This window comes from Halichondria panicea, chromosome 7 (assembly GCF_963675165.1).
Source record: "Halichondria panicea chromosome 7, odHalPani1.1, whole genome shotgun sequence".
Lineage (NCBI taxonomy): Eukaryota > Metazoa > Porifera > Demospongiae > Suberitida > Halichondriidae > Halichondria > Halichondria panicea.
The window spans coordinates 4,216,648-4,240,419 of record NC_087383.1 but is presented as its reverse complement, the minus strand read 5'-3'; the positions used below and the strand labels follow the sequence as shown (position 1 = coordinate 4,240,419).

General features: G+C 39.7%; 2 protein-coding genes and 1 long non-coding RNA gene across 4 annotated transcripts; 2 read left to right on the top strand and 1 right to left on the bottom strand.

The window, feature by feature from the left end:
- The first annotated feature begins 10,164 nt into the window (after positions 1–10,164).
- LOC135338803 (NACHT, LRR and PYD domains-containing protein 5-like) lies at positions 10,165–13,966 on the top strand. The gene is made up of 3 exons (XM_064534881.1): positions 10,165–10,285; positions 10,773–11,111; positions 11,306–13,966. Exons 1-3 carry the CDS (start codon positions 10,207–10,209, stop codon positions 13,825–13,827), a joined length of 2,940 nt encoding a protein of 979 aa, XP_064390951.1. The 5' UTR covers positions 10,165–10,206; the 3' UTR covers positions 13,828–13,966.
- Positions 13,967–15,287: 1,321 nt separating this feature from the next.
- On the bottom strand, positions 15,288–18,642 carry LOC135338805 (NACHT, LRR and PYD domains-containing protein 12-like). The gene is made up of 4 exons (XM_064534883.1): positions 18,553–18,642; positions 18,090–18,428; positions 15,704–18,028; positions 15,288–15,519 (listed from the first exon to the last, which is right to left on the bottom strand). The coding sequence occupies exons 1-4, from the start codon at positions 18,578–18,580 to the stop codon at positions 15,506–15,508; spliced, it is 2,706 nt and encodes a 901-aa protein (XP_064390953.1). The 5' UTR covers positions 18,581–18,642; the 3' UTR covers positions 15,288–15,505.
- A 406-nt stretch (positions 18,643–19,048) lies between these two features.
- Positions 19,049–23,772, top strand: LOC135338811 (uncharacterized). Of its 2 annotated transcripts, XR_010395777.1 has the most exons (5): positions 19,049–20,404; positions 20,450–20,527; positions 21,169–21,255; positions 21,390–21,593; positions 21,777–23,772. It is a non-coding gene; the product is annotated as an uncharacterized LOC135338811 (long non-coding RNA). The 2 variants fall into 2 exon arrangements; XR_010395776.1 differs by having other exon boundaries at positions 19,049–20,527.

Genomic DNA, 23,772 nt, shown 5'->3' with positions numbered 1-23,772 from the left:
TTTGGGGGTGTAGCAGTCAGCCACATCTCTGCAGTATGGCAAGCGGTTTGTAACATAAAGAAATGATGGCGTTATGACGTTTGAATGTTATAACATGACGTACGTGACCTTATAACGTGGCATACAGCATGACGTACCTGACCTTATAACGTGGCGTACATAACCTTATAGCATGACGTACGTGACCTTATAACCTTTTCATATGCGCATGCGCATAAGCAACCTTGCATGCCTTAGCTTTCATAACAAGCTAGCTAGCTAGAATGGCTGAGCAGGATGAATTGTTTGGAGCATGGAGTCAATACTTTATTGATGTCAGTAGATTCCTAGAGAACACAGAACATCAACATGAATAGCGAATCGAGAATTTTGTGACTATGTTTTGTCAAGACTAGAAGTTTGTCTGAGTACTTGCATGCAACTATCTGATCAAATGCTGCAAGGGGGTTCTGAAGTTGGAGAAGAAGATGAGCTAGTAATCAATCGAATTTGGCTCATCTACTAGAGTGCCTGAGAAGTGTACACAGACAGTGGGTGCAATATGAAGAGATGTTGGATGTAGAAACCAGCAAATTCCAGTATCAAGCTGCTAGAAGAATCTTGGGAAGAGGAAGACCTAAGTTTGAAATTGAAAAGGAACAACTAGTGTACCTATCATCACTAAATTTTAACTGGACTGAAATTGCGGCCCTGCTGGGTGTGTCTTGTATGACCATATATAATTAAGTTTTTGACTGATAAACATAAGTAATACATGTTTTACTAGTGTATACAGAAGACGAGTTGAGTTTGAATTGCTGGATGACTCTGCAACAACTTTATCAAATGATGAGCTCAACAGAATTGTCAAGGAAATTCATTCAGAGTCCCCGACGTTAAGAGTCATTATGATGGTATGTGGAAGGCTGAGAAGAATGGGATTAATGTCAAGGGATAGAGTCCGATGTTCTCTAAGGTCATCTGACCCATTAAGTGCAGCTTCAAGATTGATGGGTGGTCTTAGTCGACGACAGCCTTACTCAGTTGCTGGTCCAAACTCCCTCTGGCATATTGGTGGGTATAATTATTATTTGTACAAGTTTTTGTAAATGCATATTGAAAACTGGAACCATATACATGTAGATATAATTATAGGAAAAATAGGAAAGAGGGATTATCTTGTCCCCCGCAATAACTTTAAGGCCTTACAGGCCTTCTTTAAGTCTCCCAAAAGCTTGATGTTGATTGTTGGAAAATAGCTAAAGGTATCCATGTAAAGCAGCCCTCCAAATATGGGACATGCACGGCCCTCCATAATATGCAATTTTGTAACCTCTAAAAGTACTGTATAGCAGGTTATTTCGGGTTATTTAGTCAGCAGGGTGTCATTTACAGGACTTTGAAGTAGCGAGTGGAAATAAGGGGGGTCTAAAAGTCACCATAATTATTTCAACACCCTGTTTAATAATTAATAACAGAGACATGACTGGTGTTCATTCGAAGGTCGATCTAGGATAAATTCTAGTGGGTTTTGAGATTGCCTTTCCATATTCCTGAATGCAGATGTTTAGGGGGGGAGCGGGAGGAAGTCCATTCGTGGATCTTATTTTCTGCTTGCACTGCAGGTAAAGGTAGTCAAGGTCGCTGGGTAAAATATTCGTGGTCCGGCTATACTGTAGCGACTGCTGTGTTGACAATATTTTTGTATGTCACATTCTAAATAGAGGTCAAACTATATAGCCTCTATAGAGAAACAACGATCAAATATGCAACACCAAGACTTCAACATAATTTTTCAACCTCCAAAATTAGGCTTTAAAAGTGTCACCTTAGATCGAATAAATATACGGTATCATCCTTTTGATATTCGTCAAAATCTGCCCTTGTATAAAGCCCACACTCAAAGAGTAGTAGCCTCTAAAATTAATCCCCATCTTCAGTGCGATAAAAGCCGCTCTCAAATAGTAGCCTCAATAAACTTTAACCGTAATCACCTCTGAGTCATATTGATACTGGTATCTACAGTAGCTGCTAGCTAAGTAGCAGCTTTTTAGTGTAGACTTTCACATGGTAGACTTTGAGTTTGTGCAGGTGAAAAGAACTTACCTGCTAAACCACTTCCTGTTGAACTGGTATGCTACTTATCAAAGAGTTGTCCCAGCGTAGAACTAACCACAAATTACATAATGCGTGGATGGATGCCAAACATTTAGCCGCGACAAGCAGTCATAGATGTGTTTGTAATTGAGTCTGCATGGTAACATTAATAAATAAGCGCGAGTATTAATTTATGACTTGTGTATTCTTATCAAAGAAGAGTTATTCCGTGCGTGAGATTCTTTACGCACGGTTAAAAGTAGCCCTTTCCAAAGGCAAAAAAGGAAGCGGTCTCATTTTACTGGAGCGTTAGTAGACGTAATGAACACCTTTCTGGTCTCTCGAATTCTAATTGCTAGCAAAATATCGTATATAGCTGCAGCCTCTGATCAAGTAGTACGAGTAACAAGCAATGGCAAGGCTTCTAATTGGCCCTTGCCTGTGTTTGTTATGAGTGTTCTTAATCCCTTATACGAGTAACCTAATCGTTTATGATGCCGTTCTCAGCAATTTTAATAATATTTTTAGCCGCAGCTGTTGTTTGAATCCTGTGCAATTACTGATCCGTATGTGATACGCTTTTAATTACCCTGGGCAGCCCCGTAAACCCAAACCAGTTAGACCATTATTATGCCTCGGTGCGCATGCGCAAGCGAGGTATACGTTTGTGTGTCTATGTGTGTGTAGACTGCAATCAAGTGCAAGTAAGAGTTTCTATAGGCTTCTATAGTCATGTTTACTTGGATTTTAATTCGTGGATTTGCAAAATAATGCTTCGTTCTCGAGTTACGCCTAGTTTTGCTTACTTGGAATGCCATTGCAGTCTTTTCAGAAGCCGGGCACGTAGCCAAACTTATTTACCGAGTGTTGCTACTCTACTTAGTAGTTAGCTCTGCACTAGAATGCTAGCTATTGGTAGCTGCATTACAAGAGTGAGAAGAGAGCTGCAAGGCTCTGCTGATGCAGCCATTAATTTTAGACTTGAACTTTTGGCATCGATTGTTTTATTGTTTAAATAATCATGGTCAATCATTACCCACTCTAAGTTTGCATGCAGCAAAATCAAAAATGTTTATCATGTGTATAAAAGCTATTAGTAGCTTTATGTTATGTAGCTTTGGCATCTCCATCGAGGCGTCAGCACCTGCGGTGCTTTCATTATAGTATTGACTAATTTTCATCACATTAAAATTAATTATGGTTGAATTATCTTGTTTCAGATTCACATCATAAGCTTATTAGATGGAGAATCGTCACTCGTGGCTGCATTGACGGCTGCAGTAGGCTGGTGACTTTCTTGAAGTGTTGTGGCAATAATAAATCGTCAACCGTGTACGAATTATTTTTGTGTGCAGTTCAAAAGCATCAGCTGCCATCTCGTATAATTATAAGAATGGACCAAGGTGGGGAAAATGTATTGGTCGCACGTCACATGTTAGGACATGATATGAGGAGTGTGATTGTAGGAGCCTCGGTCCATAATCAACGCATAGAGCGACTATATGGAGGGACATGCACCGCTGTGACTATTCTCTTTTACAAGCTGTTTTACTTTATGGAACAAGTGGATCTATTAGACTGTTTGAATGAGACGCATCTGTATTCCCTTCATTATGTGTTCATTCCACGTATTAATCAGGCACTTGCACTGTTCATTGGTGGATGGAACCATCACTCAATCCGAACTGCACACCATAAGTCTCCACACCAGTTGTTTACAACAGGGGCACTACTTTTGCAGCACGACTCGCAGCTTTGGATTTTTTTGAGAATGTGGAGGAAGAATATGGAATTGATATGGAAGGCCCCATCCCGTCTCAGGGACGTTCTATAGTTGTGCCTGAGGTGCCAATAAGGCTAAGTTCAGAGAATTTTGCTCTCCTACAGCAAGCTGTTAATCCGTTAGCACCTTCTGATGAGTTTGGCATTGATTTGTATGAACAAGTTTTGCAGTTTATGTCAACGATTACGGTATAAAACATGACCATGATGACTCAATTTTGATGTTATTCTTACATAATTATTATTTTGATGCATGCCATTGTGATGCTCAGTAAACAAAGCTCATAATTATCAACATGAAAAATGATTAATGAGAGTATGCATGCAGTACATAGCTATAAGCCAAAACAATACTACCTATATAATGAAAGGGAGTTATTGTTAGAATTGACGATAATCATATAATTATTATGAACATCCATGAAGGTGATTGATTGAAATGAAGGATGACACTGAGAGTAAGCTAGCTATAGCACAGCAAAAACACATATGTTATATGGGATGCATCATCGTATTTTAGTGTTAAAATGACAGAAATTTATGTCATTTCTACATTAAAATAATTTCAAATGATGCATTCTATTTGAGATGTTTTATGTTATTATAACATAATTATCTGTTTTTACTGTGTATATAACCAAAACAATTATGATGTGATCAGCACAAATAATTAAACTTAAGAAGTTCAAGGTCCATTCAGGGAATAGTAACATAATGATAATGACGATACTTAATTAAGAAGTTCATGGTCCATTCAGAAAGAAGTTACAAACAGTTCATTACCCATGCAACAAAGGTCATTGTCGTTGAGGATTGCCATCCACTTTCCGTGAAATTCGCTATAATTGGCATACGAGATTGGTAGCTTTAGCAAAGCATCACATGTGTTGTGCGCACAGGGCCTCCTGGCCCACTCAGACGATTGAATTGTACGATGATACTGCTGACAGACAATACACTGCTCCCAGTTGTGAAGTGAAGAAATCGCTGAAGCAGATTAGTCGACATATTGCCAATCAATATCTACAAGATAGCCACCAACACGCTCCTCAGCAGGATTCACCAACACGGGCAGTTTGATAATGCCAAACTTTCTTTGGTGAGACCGTATATAAGCATCCTATAAATGGAGCACATGCATGCACACCTTCAACAGATTGCACTGATAATAGGCACTTTTATTACATTTATGAGCTAGAATAATAGGGAGGTTTTGAAATACGTACAGGTCAATATACGAGTCATAATTATAGTATAAACATATTTTGTAGGCCCGGAAGTACTGCATGGTAGGTAATAATTTATTATCTCCTATATATTGTAGAATTAATAGATAGAGGTCATATGCATAAATTTTATGGCCATTATTAGTTTGTGTTACTTAATTGTGCAACGACATGGGGCCTATATGCCGTGTTTTGGAGGCAATTATAATATAGGCTGTTAACTTGAGCATAAAAGAATAGCTAGCATGCATATTACAGTTCAATATACATGTACCAAAAATGAATTTTTTACGAGCATTGTATATAGTGGGTATACATAAACTTCGCACGATGACTGTTTAATAAAAAGGTTTTCGCAGATTTAATTTTCACAGAATAGCGCAGCCTTTCTGCAGCATACATGCATGCATGCGTTAATCTTGCATATAAATGTTCGCGGTACATGCTTATATAATCAGCAAATTTAATCAGTTTATTAAATAATCAATTCTCAACAATAACGCAAAACCTATAGTACTGGTAAGTGTACCCGATATCCTTGCATACTGCATGCTATAATTATAGGCGGGGAAAATATCTTTCAATGAAGTAAAACATGTAGTAATATCATGCATGTTACAACAATAATAACAATTAACACACCACCAGAGATAGGTGTACAAGTGTATAAATTATTACAAGTATATAGTGTAAAGATAAAAATTAATAGTTTATAGTATTCGTGAGGAATAGTAAGTCCAACTTATAGTCAATGGCAGCAGATAGAGTTAATGATCATTGATGTTTCTTCCTGCGTGTTAAAGGAGATGCGGCCAATACAATTGTGTAGCTATAGATTAGACTCATGCATAAAAAAACTATTTTTGCATGCAATGTATGCGTGTGCATGTTCAAGACATGGCAAGGTACATTCCAAATTTAATCTATACATCTGAATTGTCGTAGCTTTATATTATAGCTAGCCTCGATCCCAGGCCGAGTTTTCGCTTTTATAACGTTTAGGTGAACAACTATAGGCCTGCACTAGTTGTCTGCGCATGCATGCGCCAGTCATTCAAGTAGATTAAAAATTAGACTAATGGATATTTTTGTTCACATTTATATTCGTGTACTATCGTACTAGCAGTCAGTATCCCGTTTATCATTAATCGATTGGAATGGCTCTTAATTATTTAGAAAACATTATTCTGAAGACAGAAGAACAAGTGAGGAGGCTACAAATCTTGACAATTAAAGCTCGTCAAGGTCAGATTTGTTGTGTGGTTCTATCATATCAAGTCATTTTTGTTTGGAAAGATCTAGATCCATCATTGGTATAATTATCTTATGGTGGATGAAGTGAAGAGTGCATGTGAGCTAGAGGACTTGGTGGTGCCATCATCAGGGGGATTGACAATGACCTGTTTAATACGACACATTTAATTTACATCGCATGTACACATATATTATTATAGAATGTCTATACTTCTCTGCACAAGAGCAATGATAATATCCAGCTATCCCAACAGTGCTCCTCTTTTCTACTAAGGGAGGAGACTGGATAGTGTGAGGTAAGGTTGAAACCCTCTTTTTGTCTTTGGTAATCTTTCCTATACTCACAGGACTGGAGTGTATATGTATATCTGTTCATTCGAGTGTTGTTTCTGGCAGCTCAGAGCCATGAAGAGAATCTACCTTTCTCAAACATAAATTATGAGTTACAAATAGAGGTCTAGAATATCAGAGAGGTCCAGCAGCCTGCTAAACCTTCATAATTTGAGGCATTCAATCATCATCCATGAAGTTACATGCCCTAGCTGGGTCACTATAATCATGCTGCAGCACAACTGCATGGCAACTCTCCTTGTGAAGCAGCTCTCTATAATGTGTATACTATATGTACCATACGGGTGGAAAATTTTCAATATTTAGAACATTTCGCGGGTAGTAGGGTGTTGTGGCACCTATCTTGCATGCGCATATGAAGCCTTCCACGGGTTCTAATTTTCGTGTTCTGCATGCAGCCACCCACAAAAAACGCGAAATTAAAAAACACCTCGAAATTTTCCACCGGCATATGGTATCTGTGAATTTTCTATAATACAATGTATTATTGGTTAATTAGCCGACACAAATACAATGAAAATTTTAAGCATGCGCTGACAACTATATAGGACCATAGTTAGTTCTGAGACACCAGTGACAAATTAAATCTTATTTCAGAAAACACATGCATGGCATTAGCCTCGATCCCAGGCCGAGTTTTCGCTTTTATAACAGTTAGGCGAACAACGAGGCTAGCATGGCATAAACACAAAAATCACGTGAGGATAAAATATACATAATAATAATTTATAAGATTTATAAGTAAATAGGTTCAACGAGTTTAGAGTTCAGTTACTATATACAGTTTATTATTCCAGAGTGAACATTAATTTTATGAGCTAAAAATATAGCATAACATTGCAGTCTTACCAGGATTTCTATATATAGCGGCTTTAGTAGTTGCCGATTATTATTATCCTTGTGTATATATATAATTCCATTAAACGACAGATTATCGTTTCTTGTTGGTAGTGTCCTATACACCAATTTCAACAGTATCATAATATCTGACAAACCACTTTAAAGAAACTCAGGTACTCAGATTTGCTTTGCTTTCTTTCTCTATCTTTATTACCTGGAATTCTTAAGAACCGTTAGTTCTAACACTTCCATTCATATTGGATACTTGTTGCACATTGGATAAGGAGTGAAGGCTATTGAGGGTGCATATGCATGGTATTGTAGCAGCTATAAGGTGAATCAACAAATCTTAGACCTGGTATACATAATTGCTGATGGATCAGTGGACCAAAGTGGCCAACTTCAATTTAGAATCTGGTGCGTATATGAAATTAGGTTCTGCTGCCATGGCTATGAGCTTTTACACAGTGCATGCGCAGTGGACCAAAATGGCCAAGTTAAATTTAGGACTGCCATCACAGAATCTGGTGCTATCAGCTCGTGTATGCATAGCTATCACTGGACCATGCAAAGTGAAGTGAGCTCTGACAGTCTGTGCATGAGGTTCCATTCAGCAAGCTTTTTTTAGGTGATCAATGCAGTTATACCAGGAACAGCTAATATAATTCTAGCTTCCTGTAAAAGGTATAAATAAATTATAGCAGATTAAATATAATTATTGTATCTATAGACCAATCGTTACTGCATGAGCTGGACTTGATCGAAGCATAATTATAATTATATATAAGCGTACAGATCTTAACACAACAATCTACCTATAGTGACCATGTCCACTCTATCAGGCAAGCTGCTATTTCAGAAAATAGCCAAGGCTTAAAAACTCACGCTGGATACAGCATTATTATTATAAATGGCCGCACACTACCATGCATCTCAACAGCTTAATTCAATCATAGATTGAAGAGTTATAGGGATAGGAAACGGTTGGTATCTCGAGTAACATCTGCGCTATATACGCTGCAGTTTAATCGAGGCCACCACAACAATATCTATTTCTACACCCATGCAGTGCATAATAAACTACAAGTAACTGTGCTTAGTCCGTGCAACTCACTTATATTTCAAGGTCTATACCTATTGTAGTAGTCATAACCAGCACGCTTACACGTTACATGTTCCAATAGCTCTAAAACAGCCTTGGGAACATATATAACTTTATTGGAAAGTCTCTTTTTACTGGGTGTGGTCAGTCATTAGCAAGTACTACACGTGGCTCATGGACTAGGCGTGTTATAAGTTGCTGAAAGAGATGATTTCTCGAGGAAACACAGCTTTGGGAGTTACCCGGCAAAAATGTGCTTAATAGCCTCATTTATAGGGAGTAACGCGGATAATTTTCGAGGCTCCACTGCAGATTCAATGTAAAATCATCACGTGCACCACTCCGCTTCCTATCCCTCTAACTCTTCAATCTATGATTCAATCAACTCAAAAACCTGAATGGAAAACACAACGATAAAACACACTTTATTAATTTGCACACACACATGCATGCAATACCATGCACATACATTGTTAATCCAGCCACACTTAGACAGTGGAGCTTGGCAAGAATAGCGAGGTAGCCACATTTCAGAAAATAGCCGCGGCTAAAACGACCCTACCTCGAATCTAATGACTGCATGATTTTGCGGTGCAAAGATAATGCTCTTGTCTGCCAAACTACACCCAAAACGTCACATCCGGCCGTAATAAAAATAAAAACGTATATATCACATATAGTTAGGGGCAGCCAGAACTGGCAGGTATACATTTCAAGGCAAGTGTGTAGTATAAACAACTATATAGCTAGCAATCCGTGCCAAACCAAATGGCGGGTATATTGAGGTGGCCGTACTTCAGAGAGCCAGAATAGCGAGAGTCGATGATACTGTACACACATAATATACTTTATACCCACCTCATGATAGTGTTCTCCTCTGTGGATCATTCAGATCACCACAGTCTTGTGTAGTCAGAGAGGGAGCCGATTTTAGAGGCTCTGCCTTCAGTTGAGAAAGCTACTGTAAAAGGTTTCTTCACAGGGCACTTGCATTTCCTCCACAAGGAGATTAATAACCAGCCAAATAGCACATTCACCAATGCTAGTATATACATCAGTGTTGTGATGATTGAGGGGAAAAATAAACTGCACTGCACTTGTGAAGAGTTGAGAGTAAGGCTTCCACTGTCTGTTTGTACATCAACCGTTATGATTTAAAGTTGAGCCGCTTACACCTTTTGCATCATCACAACACCATGACATCAGGAAAGAGAGTTAACAGTCTCTGATATAGAGGGACATCCAGCCACCATGTATAACTGCAGTAGCACTCGTGCTCCAAGGAGGTCCACATACCTTTTCCACTTTGCGCATGCGCGGCATCCAGCCACCATGTATAACTGCAGTAGCACTTGTGCTCCAAGGAGGTCCACATACCTTTTCCACTTTGCGCATGCGCGGTTCCTTGCACATCCTACATTACGTGACGTGCTTTACAGCATGACGTGAGGGCCGTAAGGCCCTCACGTCATGCTGTAAAGCACGTCAACGTCATAATAATACTTATGTTACAAACCGCTTGCCATACTGCAGCCACATCTCTGCAACCACATCCTGGTATTGGACTGCTTGCACATGCGTGCTAACCATAAGGGCTATGATATACCAACCCAAAATATAGATGTTGAAATGGCCACTAAAGAGCAAAACAAAGGTGAGGGCATGATTCCAGCTAGAGCTAGCACAGTGTACACTATAAATAGTCCAGCCTACCTTCTTTAATATGGTATCAACTTATATGCATTGTGCATTGTGCGCCAGACAAAACCCATAATAGCACCATATGAATTCATTAATAAATTAAAACTTCTTTATGGTATCAACCCTGATTATGCATCGTGCATTGTGCGCCAGAAAAAACCCATAATAGCACCATAATTATGAATTTATGGGTAGATTTTGAGGGTATAAACCTTCGCGGAAAGATCGCTCGAAAGAATTTCGTTGATTTAACTTTTGTGTATATGCAATTATTAATATTCGTGGATATAGATGTTCGCAGTAGTCTACATGCTTAATCAGTGAAAACCGTGAAGGTTTATACCCTCGAAATAATATACCCGTTATACGGTAGTCTATACCCAATGTGCCAATAATTTATATAACTCTAAAAAATTGTTATTGTGAATTCACTCGTACAGAGCTCACTATTGACGATCTGAAGATAGAAATGAAACTAACTGATGAGCAGCTCAATACAGCAATAAAGGAACCAGATCTACCTGAAGTGTCAGCATGTTTTGATAACACTGATGACTATCTTGAAAAGCTGGAGCTGTCACCTGGGCAGAAAACTGACGTAAGCGAAGTGAAGGCTAAAACACGTCTAAATCGCACTCAAGCCGGAATGAAACTTGCCCTAGAATATTGGCTGAACAAGAACCAACTACAAGCCACCTTCCAAGCGCTGCTACTCATCTTACTCTCCCTGCTCAAAGGAGACGTTGCTGTGCGAGTGTGCGAGTACTTGTCTGACAAATGTGAGTTACAAGATCTACATGTGTGGGAAAGTGTGGTTAGGGTGGTTTGACAATGACCACGCTATGTACATGTGTATGGTATCACATTTGTGATACCATACACATGTACGTGGAACTGCAAAATACAGTATACCCGCTAGGAAGCAATCAATTTGACACTAAGAATGCTGTTTATCTATTGTTTTGTTCTTCAGACACCACTTCGTGTCCCCCTTCCCGAGAGAAGATCCTGCTGAACCCCAAGCTGTCCTTGTACAGGGACTACCTACGAAGTCGCTACATAGCACAACTATCCACATCAGCCACACAATGGCCTCCCGTCGCAACAAACAAAGTCTTCAAACTGGCCATGATTCAGAAGGAAAAAATACAGAGAGGAAGAATTGATGAAGAGTTTGTTAGCCTAACAATAACAGGAAAAATCGATGATATTTTACATAAGAAGACACCAATTGACTTGATGAACATTTTCTCTGACATTGGAGATGCAAGAAAGTTTGTGTTGATTGAAGGAGCTCCTGGGTCTGGCAAGAGCACCCTTGCTCTACACATCTGTCAAAAGTGGGCCGAGGGAAAACTGTTTCAAGAGTTCGATATTATAGTCCTTGTGAGACTGAGAGATCCACTCATTATAAAAGCCAAGACAATTGCTGAATTACTTCCCTGCATTGATAGGAACATGGCTAATGACATAGAGGCTATAATTATATCGCTGTACGGCAAAGGTGTACTGTGGGTGCTGGACGGATGGGACGAGCTTCCTTCTGACCTCCCTAGAGATTCAATCAGCAACAAACTAATTCGACCACACATGTCACAAACAGAAGTACTACACGAATCCACCTTGATTGTAACATCTCGACCGTCATCTTCGGCTGGACTCCACCCACTAGTATCGTCCAGGGTGGAGGTATTAGGATTCACTCCACATCAACTAGAGCAGTATTTCACCGAGTGTCTGAAAGGTGACTCACAAGCTGTTCAGACTCTACTGGAGAGAATTCGAGAGAACCCAGTAGTAGAAGGTAGCTGCTACCTCCCCCTCAATGCTTCCATTGTCGTTAATTGCTTCCTTTCCGACAACCACTCCCTCCCCACATCCAACCACGGGATATTCACATCAGTTGTCCAAAGCTCTCTCAAGAGATACCTCCAGGATAGATTGGGGAAGACCACTCCAGTGGGAGACATCACATCTCCAGACTCTCTGCCCTCGGAAATCAGAACACAGTCCGTACAAATGTGTCAACTTGCATATCATGGGATCAAGAAAAATAAAGTAACATTTAGCGACGAAGACTTTTTTAATCTTTCCATTCCAAAAGATATTTCAAACATTGGATTATTACAAACTGTTCCCAGTATCTTTAGAAATGGTCGTCTGGTTTACTACTGCTTTCTCCATCTGGCTGTTCAAGAGCTACTAGCAGCAGTCCACATCTCTCTCATGTCTCCAAAGCAACAAATTTCTGTCTTCCAGAATCTGTTTGGTAACCCTCGATTCAGTGCAGTCTTTCAGTTTTATGCTGGTATCACCAAACTGAGAACTAGTAGACCAATCCTCAGCAAGTTACCTCGATTCTTGTGTCCAGTTCCAGCGACTGTTTTTGATCTGGTCCGAAACGTTGTCAAGAGTGAAAAAGAGAAGAAGTATAATGAGCCAAAAACCCTCTTGTTGTCTCTCATCAATTGTTTGTACGAAGCTGAAGACTTATCACTGTGTACATTTGTTGGTAATCTCCTTCACCATGAGCTAAATCTTTGTGGAACTGCAATGAATCCTATCGATTGTCTCTCCGTTGGTTATTTTTCATCAATTTGTACCAACAGCAATGTACTAAAACTGGGCCTTGGTAGTTGCTCCATTGATGACCAGGGCTGTAAATTTCTGGCACGAGGATTCTCCAAGTGTCCCCACACTCACTCCAAGATTAATCTTTACCTTTTTAATAATAGTATTCACGAAGAAGGAATACATCACATCGCTGAGGTGCTTGAGAACACTACTTTGATATCTGAATTAGATTTACTTGGTAATCCCATTGGAAACTATGGACTTAGCACACTCTGTGAGGCCTTGTTAGCTAACACCTCATTAAAGATTCTCAATCTCTCTAACTGCTCACTATTTCTCAGCGATCACGGAGCAATCCCTCGACTACTGAGCACAAACTCTGCGCTTGAGGTTCTCATTTTGTTACGCAATCCTGTTGGTAACATAGAGTTGAAGAATCTCTGTGAAGCCTTGTCAACTAACACATCATTAAATAGCCTGAACTTGAATCATTGTTCACTAACAATATCAGACGACAATGGAGCTGCCCTCTATCAACTTCTGAAAAAAAACAATGTTCTAAAACACATTTCTTTGACTGGTAATACAGTGAATAGCTGTCGTCACATTGCTGCTGGACTTGCAGTCAATGAAACTCTGAGAACATTGAAGATAAATGAATGTAGGCTGACTGATGAGAGTATCGAGGAGCTATCAACTGGACTTATCAACAATATTGAAATACTGTACATTTGGGGTAACAACTCAATAACAGAAGAGGGAATGAAGACACTTGCTAGACATCTAGCCACCCACTGCTCTGAACTGAAAAAAGTGTTCATATCCAACAACCTAAGTTTCTGTATCAAGACAATATTCAGGGAGGCTAACAAGGAGAGGAAAAGAAGTGGACTAACTGGGATTAATGTAGCTTTTGTTTGATTTACAAAAAGCACTTAGCTTCTTATTTATAATTACTCTTCTTTATGTACTTGACCTTGCAGACTGATTTAGTTTTGTTTATAGCCAGTGTCACTGTGGTTGCAAAATTGATTTTACAACTCAATGAATTCGAAGGAAACGTAAGTATGCAGGCTATTTAACGCTAAAGGCGAATCGATACAAAAAATGTAGATTTGCTCATCTACGCAAGTTTACAAGAGGCCTCATCCATGCAGTATCGGACTGCCTAGAAACACGAAACCCAGCAAAATGCAGTAGGCCATCCTAGAATTGATCATTGCGTTTGAAGCATAGCAAAATTATAGAGTACATGGATGTACTCTAATTAAAGCTAAATCGATTAAGTACTGTAATAAAACAATTTTATCAGTCGTTTGTTGTCTAAATGCCACCTGTGCATTTCTTTGTGGTATAAGCACGCAGTACCGGAGGAGGTACAACAGGAAGTGATGTCATATTACGTTTAAATTGCTTCGAATCCAAGTAGTATACCGGGGTATAGAGGGTAATTTTCGTGGGGCAAAATATTCGTGGTTTTTGTGGTTGAATGTCTGACCACAAATATTTTACCCACAAATAAAGCGACCTTGTCTACCTGCAGTGCAAGCAGCAACCACGAAAATATTATCGACAAAATGACTAAATACTGCTCAACCACGAATATTTTGTCCCCCGAAAATTACTCGCTATACGGTAGTTTGTAGTTATGCCTCAAGGCGTAGCCGTACGAGAGATACAAAATATGACTGGCGCCCAGAGGAGGTACGACAACATCACATGCGTGGACAATGGAATGTCATTTAACATGCAGTAATGATGATGATGATGAAGGGGCCTAGAGGAGGTACGACACGCGTTCCTGAATTTAGCAATTAGCCTCTGCAATAACGTTGAGCGTGGGCATCTAATTATCCGCCCACACTCATGTTATTGCAGAGGCTAACAATTATAATTATTGCTAAATCGAGGCACGCGTGTCATACCTCCTCTGGGAGGGGCCGTTATCATGTAGACCACACCCACGCTACTTTTCTGCTGTTGAAATTCAATTGTCCACGCACGTGGTGTTGTCCTAACCTCCTCACTAGCTTGAGGGATTTGGTAAAGGGTGATCAACTTAACCACGATAAACCATAAGGTAATACACAGTCATGCAAGTGGGTGTCAGGCCCCGAGGGTGTTATACTAGAACTGAGAGTTTTCGTAGCTCAAAAAGACCCTTTCGATTTCCGCACGAGAGTGCAAAATAAACTGCGATATACATGTTGTCAGTTTTTGTTGTATACCTGTATACCATAGGTGAGAGTTTTTCTTAGCTCTAAAATAAACTTTTGATTTCCGCACGAGAGTGCAAAATAAACTGCGATAATTAAAATTATACATGTTGTCAGTTTTTGTTGTATACCATAGGTGAAAGCAGTGAGAGTTTTTCTTAGCTCTAAAATAAACTTTTGATTTCCGCACGAGAGTAGTGCAAAGTAAACTGCAATGTAAAAATAATTAAGTTGTACTGTACATTGTATACTCTTATATGCACATAATTATATCCAACAGAACAGACAAAATGTTCGTACTGTTGAAAGACAACTATACCATGTAAATATCAGTTATTTGATGGACATAATTATTCAAGTTCCTTGAGCTGCCTGCATGCTTGTCACTGACTCCGAACTGCAGACAACGAAGACAACAATCATAATGCTGATGATAATGTATGCTGTCTAAAGACTAGCATGCATGCATATAATTATAATTATGACAATTGTATAAATTATGTGCTAAGTAAGAGGCTTTAAATAGGTTTGTTTTTAGCCATGGAAATACGTACAACTATTTATATTACAACTGCACTTACAAGTCACTTTGATTTCTGAAAGTCCATATTTTCTCCTCTCTTTATTGACCTCTATAAACACATGGTTCATGGAAGTGCTGGGGATCCACAAGTGTTTTAATGCAGTAAGATTTGCAACACAATTTGTGAGAATGTGCATTCCATGTTCTTCTATGATTGTGTTGCATCCATGGATGTACAGTTCCTCAATGTAGTTGTTCAGGCCTTTAGACAGATCTTGCACACTTTGATCGGTCAGATCACAATTAGATAGATGTAATGTTGTTAATGTTTTGTTGTTTGCGAGCCCAGCAGCTATGTGATGACAGTTTGTGATATGATTCCAAGAGAGATTAAGAAATGTGAGCGAAACATTTCTGCTTAGTAGTTGACAGATTGCTGAACCACACTCTTCATCAATAGTCAGCGAGCATTTTTTCAGGTACAACACCTCAACTGATGTGTTTACTGTCAAAGCCTCACAGAGTAATGAAATTCCTTTGTTGCCTAGCTCATTTTCAGACAAGTCTAGCTTACGTAACACATTAGTACTCCGGAGAATTTCTGCTAGGAACTGTGCTCCATCACAACCGATGCTGTTAGCCAAGAGAAGAAGATCAAGTTTACATGATTTCCTAGAGTGAGAATAAAGACACTTTCTTAGTCCATGAACCAAGAATTTGCATCCCTGATCACTCATGCAACAGTCAGTAAGATTAACTGTAAAACCTCCTTTCATATTGCTCATACAAACCAGTGACAAAAAATACCCAATAGAGAGACAATCTAGGGGACTCAGCAGAGTGTGAGAAAGATCTAGTTTTAAACCGAGACGACTAGCAACGAACACACACAACGACGTGTCTTCAGCTTCATACAGGCAGTGGAGTAGAGAAATAATTTGCAAGTTTCGTCTTTCCATCAAAATTTCAGTGATTAGATCCAATATTCCTCGAGGTGAACTTGGAAAAATTACTTTTGGTAGCAAGCTCATAAGTGGCCGATGTGCCCTGAGCTTGGTCAACTTCGCATAAAACTTAAACACTGATGTGAATCGAGGGTGACCAAACATTTTCTTAAAGATAGCCATTTGATCAGTTGAGGACATGTGAGATATGTGAACTGCAGCCAGTAGCTCTTGAATCGTAAGATGAACAAAATTGTAATAAAATTCTCGATTATCAACAAGAATGCTTGGTACGGCTTGAAGCAAACCAATTTCAGCAACTTTATCTGAGGTGCCACAAAGTTTAAAATCATCAGCAGTAAATGTGACTTTATTCTCTATTACTCCGTAATAAGCCACTTTACAAAGTTGACGGAAAACAATTCTAATCCTTTTTGGAATGGTATCTAAAGACCTGATCATAGCTTTCTTTGGAGCTACACCTAATCGATTTTGCATGTAGAGTGATAAGTTAAATCTAACCACAGAAGTGAATATTGCATGGTTAGATGTGAGGATTGAGTGGTCTCCAGAGAGAAAAACATGGGCTACAATGGAAGCATTGAGGGGGAGGTAACAGCTGCCTTCTACAACAGGATTCTCTCGAATTTTTCCCAGTAAAATTTGTACTGACTCTGTGTCGCCTTGTAGACACTCAGTGAAATACTGCTCCAGTTCAAATGGAGTGAACCCCAAAACTTCCAGCCTGGATGAAACTAGTGGGTGGAGCTCAGCTGAAGATGATGGTCGAGATGTTACGATTACAGCGGATTGGTTGAGTAATGTCTCACTACACGAATCCAAGGGGATAATTTTGTTAAGGATTGAGTCTCGAGGGAGGTCAGAAGGAAGCTCGTCCCATCCATCAAGCACCCACAGTACACCTTTGCCATCACTGTTTACAATACTAGGTCCTACCTGATGTGCAACTGCCGACTTTTTACAGGGGAGGATGTCATCGATTGATTTAGCTTTTCTAATTAGCGGGTCTCTGAGTCTTAAGAGGACTGCAATATCGAACTCTTGGAATAATTTTCCCTCTGCCCACTCTTGACAGATGTGTAGAGCAAGGGTACTCTTTCCAGAGCCGGGAGCTCCTTCAATCAAAACAAGTTTTCTTCTTTCACATTGAGTGAAAATATCTTCTATGCAAACAGGGGCTTTCTTTTGTAATATATCATCAACTCTTCCAGTTATTGTTTGCGTAACAAATTCATCATCAATTCTACGTCTCTGTACATTCTCCTTCTGAATCATGGCCAATTTGAAAATTCTCGTTATCGGGACGGGAGGCCATTGTGTGGATGATCCAAATGCTTGAGTTTGGTAGTGATTTCGTAGATAATACATGTACGTGTAGGGAAATTCCAGCTGATCATTTTTGTACGATGAGAGCGTATCTGTATATTGTATGTGTAATAAACTAGACTGCATTTAATATATACGTGCATTCAGACTCACATTTGTCAGACAAGTACTTGCACACTTGAACAGCAACGTCTCCTTTGAGCAGGGAGAGTATGATGAGTAGCAGAGCTCGGAAAGTGGCTTGCAGTTGGTTCTTGTATAGCCAGTATTTTAGGGCAAGTTTCATTCCAGCTTGAGTTCGATTTAAACGTGTTTTAGCTTTCTCTTCGGTCACGTCAGTTTGCTGTCCAGGTGATAGCTCCAGCTTTTCAAGATAGTCATCGGTGTTGTCGAAACATGCCGCTAACTGAGGTATTTCAATTTCTTTTACCTTTGTGTCTAACTGAGAATCAGTTACTTCAAATTCTCTCTTCAAAACCGAAATTGTAAGATCTGCATTTGTGAACATGCATTATTGTCAGCTCATGCAGTCTACACAGTCATATATACATGTCAAAATGCATTTTTGACACATCACTATTATAAGCTGGATAGCCTATATACTTTAATCACTCACATTCTCTGCTTTCACAAGCTTCTGCCATCTCACTAGACTAGTTTGAAGGAAGAAATCTAGATCTACCCGTACCCCTACGCACTGTCTTCTTATATACAAGCAGCTGAGAACACGCATGCGCTGAATCCGATCCCAGGCCGAGTTTTTGCTTTTATATAGAAAGGTTGTTCAGCGAAACTCGGCCTGGGATCGATATTTTTTTCATGTAGAGTCTCTTTATGAGCAAAAGGTAGAAGTGTAAACATGTTTGAGCAAAAATTCAGAGTTTATAGTTCAGAGTTTTGATATTGGTAGGAGTGAGAACAAGCACTGCATTTCCGTGCTTGCGCATGCCAACTACGTATACATGTACGAAAAACGAGCTCCACGGTCTCCACCTCCATAATTATTTTGCGAAGTCTCAAACCACACCTTCAAGATCTCGAGAGCTAGAGATGTGGATGATCAGTTTTCCCAGTACCTGCATCATTCTGTTTAGCCTAACATGGTACACCACCCTCTATCTGCTACTCAAGAGATGGGCGTTAACTCTTTCCTTGGCAATCTGTTGTAGAAATTACAACAATGGGTAAGGAATCGTTATGATGAATTAGATGAAGTTGTATGTGAGCTCCTCCCTGACAAACAAACTGTAGTCTAGGTAACCGCCTTATCAGTCAAGTAGGCTAAAAATCTGTGTCCTTTGATGTAAGCTTTGATGTCTCTTTGTGCATATGTAGTTATAAAAAAAAAAAAAAAAAAAAAGAAACCTTTGACTAGCTAGGAAGAGTAGCAGCAGTAGGCAGCAGTAGTAGTAGCAGTGCAAGCAGGACTAGACTAGATTAAAAAGTTGGTGGAAAGAATAACTGACCGTTTGGACGTCACCTGGCTGCCAGACTTTCATCTGGACTCTTCCCCCTGAGTAGCTGGCCTTTCTCTAAGCCACAAAACTGAGCAAGAAGCTGAAGAAGCAGCTAGACAGAGACATGTACCTAGCCTTGAGAATTGGGAGGCGTGGCTCAACTAGTTAGCCCAGCCCAGAGGAATTGTTACCGTGGGTACTGAACAACCGTAGAAGTAGGGCTACCCCTGGCTTTACTGAATTAACTAGCTGTGTCTGCTGTCTAGTTGGACCAGATTTAGCTAGATAATGGGGTAGAGAATAGTTGAGCGGTGCTGTGTGTAGCTTGAACTGTACTGGCTGGCAAGAATCTAGTAAGCACCCTATGCACTGATAACTCGTCAGAATGGAGGGTATGTTCTAGGGATCTGGACAGCTGTACATCCAAAGGAGCCAGGGAGTGCCAATCATCTTCTCCCAGTCTCTGACACGCTAAACAAAAGGAGCTAGAACTGGGAGTCCCAGCTAGAATTGCTAGCCGGATCTAGACTAATAGAATGACTTGGAGGCGTGGTGAGGCCGGATCCACACTAATTGATCGACCTAAAGACGCTCCTGTTCCAGATTTCACGAATGGCAAGGAAAGGGTTAAAGTGGATCATACGAAAATGTCTAGGGGACAGATCAGTTAGATTTGACATCCTCCTTCACAAAGTTCGTACAATGATATAGAGTAGTTGAAGTTTTGTTCTGGCCTGTTACACAATAGTATCATGAATATCATTCATTCTATGTACGTGGGTGCTAGCCAATAGTGATGAATATCATTTATTAAGGCATTGGCCACGCCTTTCAGTCAATCCAACGTGTGCAAAATTCACACGTGGTAAAGTTGAGTGGGTGTGATCAATCCACTTGAGATACTGCAATCTGCTTGGGTTGGTGGAATTCCACCAACAGAACAAAACTGTGGATAGGCTTGATTTCCGACCTCCTTCCGGGCAACGGTAGAGGGCAGCGGCGCCCGACTAGGTACCATGTATAATTTACATGCTATTAATTAACAGAAGAATGTAGGTGACAGGACTGGAGGCACAGGTGAACCCTGTGTCATGTGTTTATCTGAAGGAGATCTCATATAAAGATTGCTAATCTGTGAGTCTTACGAAATCACATTTTGTACACTCTACCTTTGGCCGGTATAATAGTTGCTAAGTTTCACAAAAGTGTCAAGTGTTTACCATAACTATAAATAATAAATGGCGAAAGAGGATTCTGAGCATATAGTTTATAAGCATCGAAAGAGTCCTGTTTTGGCCCGACTGTGTACCTAATGAACTTAACTTCCTGGTTTGTGGTTTGAGGTACTTGTTGGTGCCCGTTAGATCGTTCTAGAGATGCATGTGTCTAGAAGAACTAGCAGGGTTCTAATCCAGCGGGGGGGGAGGGCTGGAAGCTTCTCCCCCAGACACACTTCAGCTTCCCCCCAAACAGTCTAGATTCCCCGGCTTCATTTGTAAATTAAACTACAGAGGGTTTAACATACTAAATGGCAGGAAGAACATTTCTTTCACTGACACCCCTTACTTATTAACCCTAAGCTAGAACCTTGTAAAACTGTTTGTATATAATTATTTAATTATGCTGCTCTGATTTTGTTCTGGATATTAAATTAAGTGATTGAGTTGTTAAAGAGAGAGTGTATCTTCGCTGCTTCATGCTTGTCATCAGTAAACATTTCCATGGCAGTCATTAGAGTTATTTCCATCCATTCCCTGCATGCTCACTCAATGCAGGTCAATCTCTATTGTTATGGCAGTGATAACATCTTTTGCTGCGGTGATAATCATATGGCAAACCAAAACTGACGTTATACATGCTCAGTAAGTTTAAATTGAGCTGCTTCTGTAATGACCCCCCATATGCACTCTCCTTAGTTTAATCGGTTGAGTAAAACATGTGTTGTTTTGTACATACAATGGCAGTCGTGACTTGCTAAAACTCCCACGATGTGCAGGTCCAGTGTTGTTGTTTCCTACTCCCACTTCATATCCTGGTACTTTGTTCCTGACTTGGTCACCTATTACAAAGCTTTCATTCTTCGTAAGAACTTCTCACACTTAAACCTTTAGTGAAGCGGATTCTGCTGTTTATGAGGAGAGAGAGAGCTCTCATTATCCATCACCTGTTGATACTCTTCCTTGGATACCCCATTGCTTGTGTAAGTACATTGTGAAACAATGAGTAGCTATATAATACAATCTTGTTATGATACTCAATTTTTATGAAGAATGTTATCAGAGTGTACAAGTTTATCTGAGTAGCTGTTGGTATATTTATAATTATACTGAAATTGCCTGCTTCTCATTAATTTCATACTAGCCTATTATTCTTCCCTCTGCAGACGTACAGCTATCGCCGAGGGATGGGCGATTTTATGATTGGAGGTTTCATGGCTCAGGACTTTAGTAATCCTTTCCATAACATGGCCATCATTTGAAAGTGGTGAGTTCTAAGTTCATTTGATAACTTATGATTATTCCTCGAGGCGTAGCCGCACGAGGGATACGGTAAAGCTGACTATGTGTGTGTCTGTCTGTCTGTGTGTCTGTTCCAGCTTTAACTGCTCAACGGTTGCAATATGCAACGAAAACTAGCAGCTTCTATAGGCTTCTAGCCACATTATCTTGGATTATAATTCGTAGATTAGCAATTAAACTAAATTCTTTCTCGACTTATGGCTAGTTTGACTCACAGTGAAGGCTGTTGCACTGACTCTCTTCAGAATGTTTCATAGCATCATACAGTTAGCACAGCTAGCGCAGCTTGCAACACTCGTTATTGTCTAGTAAATCAATGTTTGCCATTGCTTTGATTATTCCTTCATTGTTCATTGCTGTCCCTCTTGATAGAGGCACTGCCATTGTTCTTATATTTTGCTCAGTGGTGTTATTGGCCACTGAAGTTAAACAGGTATACTCTGGATCAGAAGATATATTATATATAATTTATTAGATAGAAATCCTCACTATAGGTATTAGCCTGGTTATGGTTAGCATATGCTCATTGTACAGTAAAGGGATGGCTATAATTATATCGTTTCCAGGCCGATTTAAACAAAGTTGAAAAATACAGCATAGTACGGGCGTGGTTAAAAACCGGAAAACAAAAGCAGAGATTCTTCACATTTTTTCCTGTCGTTTTTCCCCGCTCTCATAGATTATCTAGCTATAGCTATAGCCTATATGGCAAGTTTAAATTGTTCAGATTGAAGTATACATTGTCGCCTCACTCTCATGGCAGAACAGTCCCAGCCTCTTCAGCTCCTGTCAGAAGGAAGAAACGTCTTTGTCTGGTTTTCAACATGGTATGGTAATTAAGTATCTTTGCTATCAATTACTGCATGCCCTTTGTGATAGACTACAAGCTAATTGGTAAAACCAACACTTCCGGCTGGCCCTAATTGTTGACAAGTGACAAGTTAAGTGTGTTGTTCTTGCTCTGCTTTTGTTTTTTGGCCTATGCATGCCCAGATACAATCAATACTAGGCGTAGTTGGCGACCTAGCGTTATTTTAGAGACAACTCAACCTGGGAACGAGGCTAGGATGGCCCTGCTATTTGCAAATGAAATTTCAAGTCTTCCTCATCATGTTTAGGCATAATTATTTGTTCTTGTAAATATATTATCATGACCATGGCATGTGGCTCATATTCACATTCACCAAATCATATAATGCTTGCTTTCCCAGCTGATCCAAACGGCCACACACGCATACACACACACATGTACACATCCTCTAGCTACAGCAACAAGATACATGATATATATAGTATGCATGATATAATTATATAGTATGTACATGATATATATAGTATGCATGATATAGCTTAGCCTCGATCCCAGGCCGAGTTTTCGCTTTTATAACGGTTAGGCGAACAACTAGGCCTGGTACTAGTTGTCTGCGCATGCGTCTGTCGTTCGTCAGATTCTGACGAATGGATATTCTTGTTCACTTTCGTAACATTTATATTCGTGTACTATCGTGTACTAGAAGTCAGTTCCCGTTTTATCATTATTGGAATCGATTGGAATGGCTCTTAGCTGAAGCTTCTCTCTTCTCTGAAGCTTATTCTGAAGACTGAACAACAAGGGAAGAGGTATAAAGCTTTGTCAAGCTTGTTAAGGTCAGATATTTTGTGTGGGCCCTATGGCTATGCTATCAAGTCTTGTTCATGTTTGGCAAGATCTACCGGTAGGTAGACTATAGTTTCATCATTAATATGGTGAATCAAGTGAAGAGTGTGAGCTAGAGAACTTAGTGCTGCCATCATCAGCTCGTCGACAATGACACTATAACCTGTTTAATACGAGAAATTTAATATATATAGATCTACACG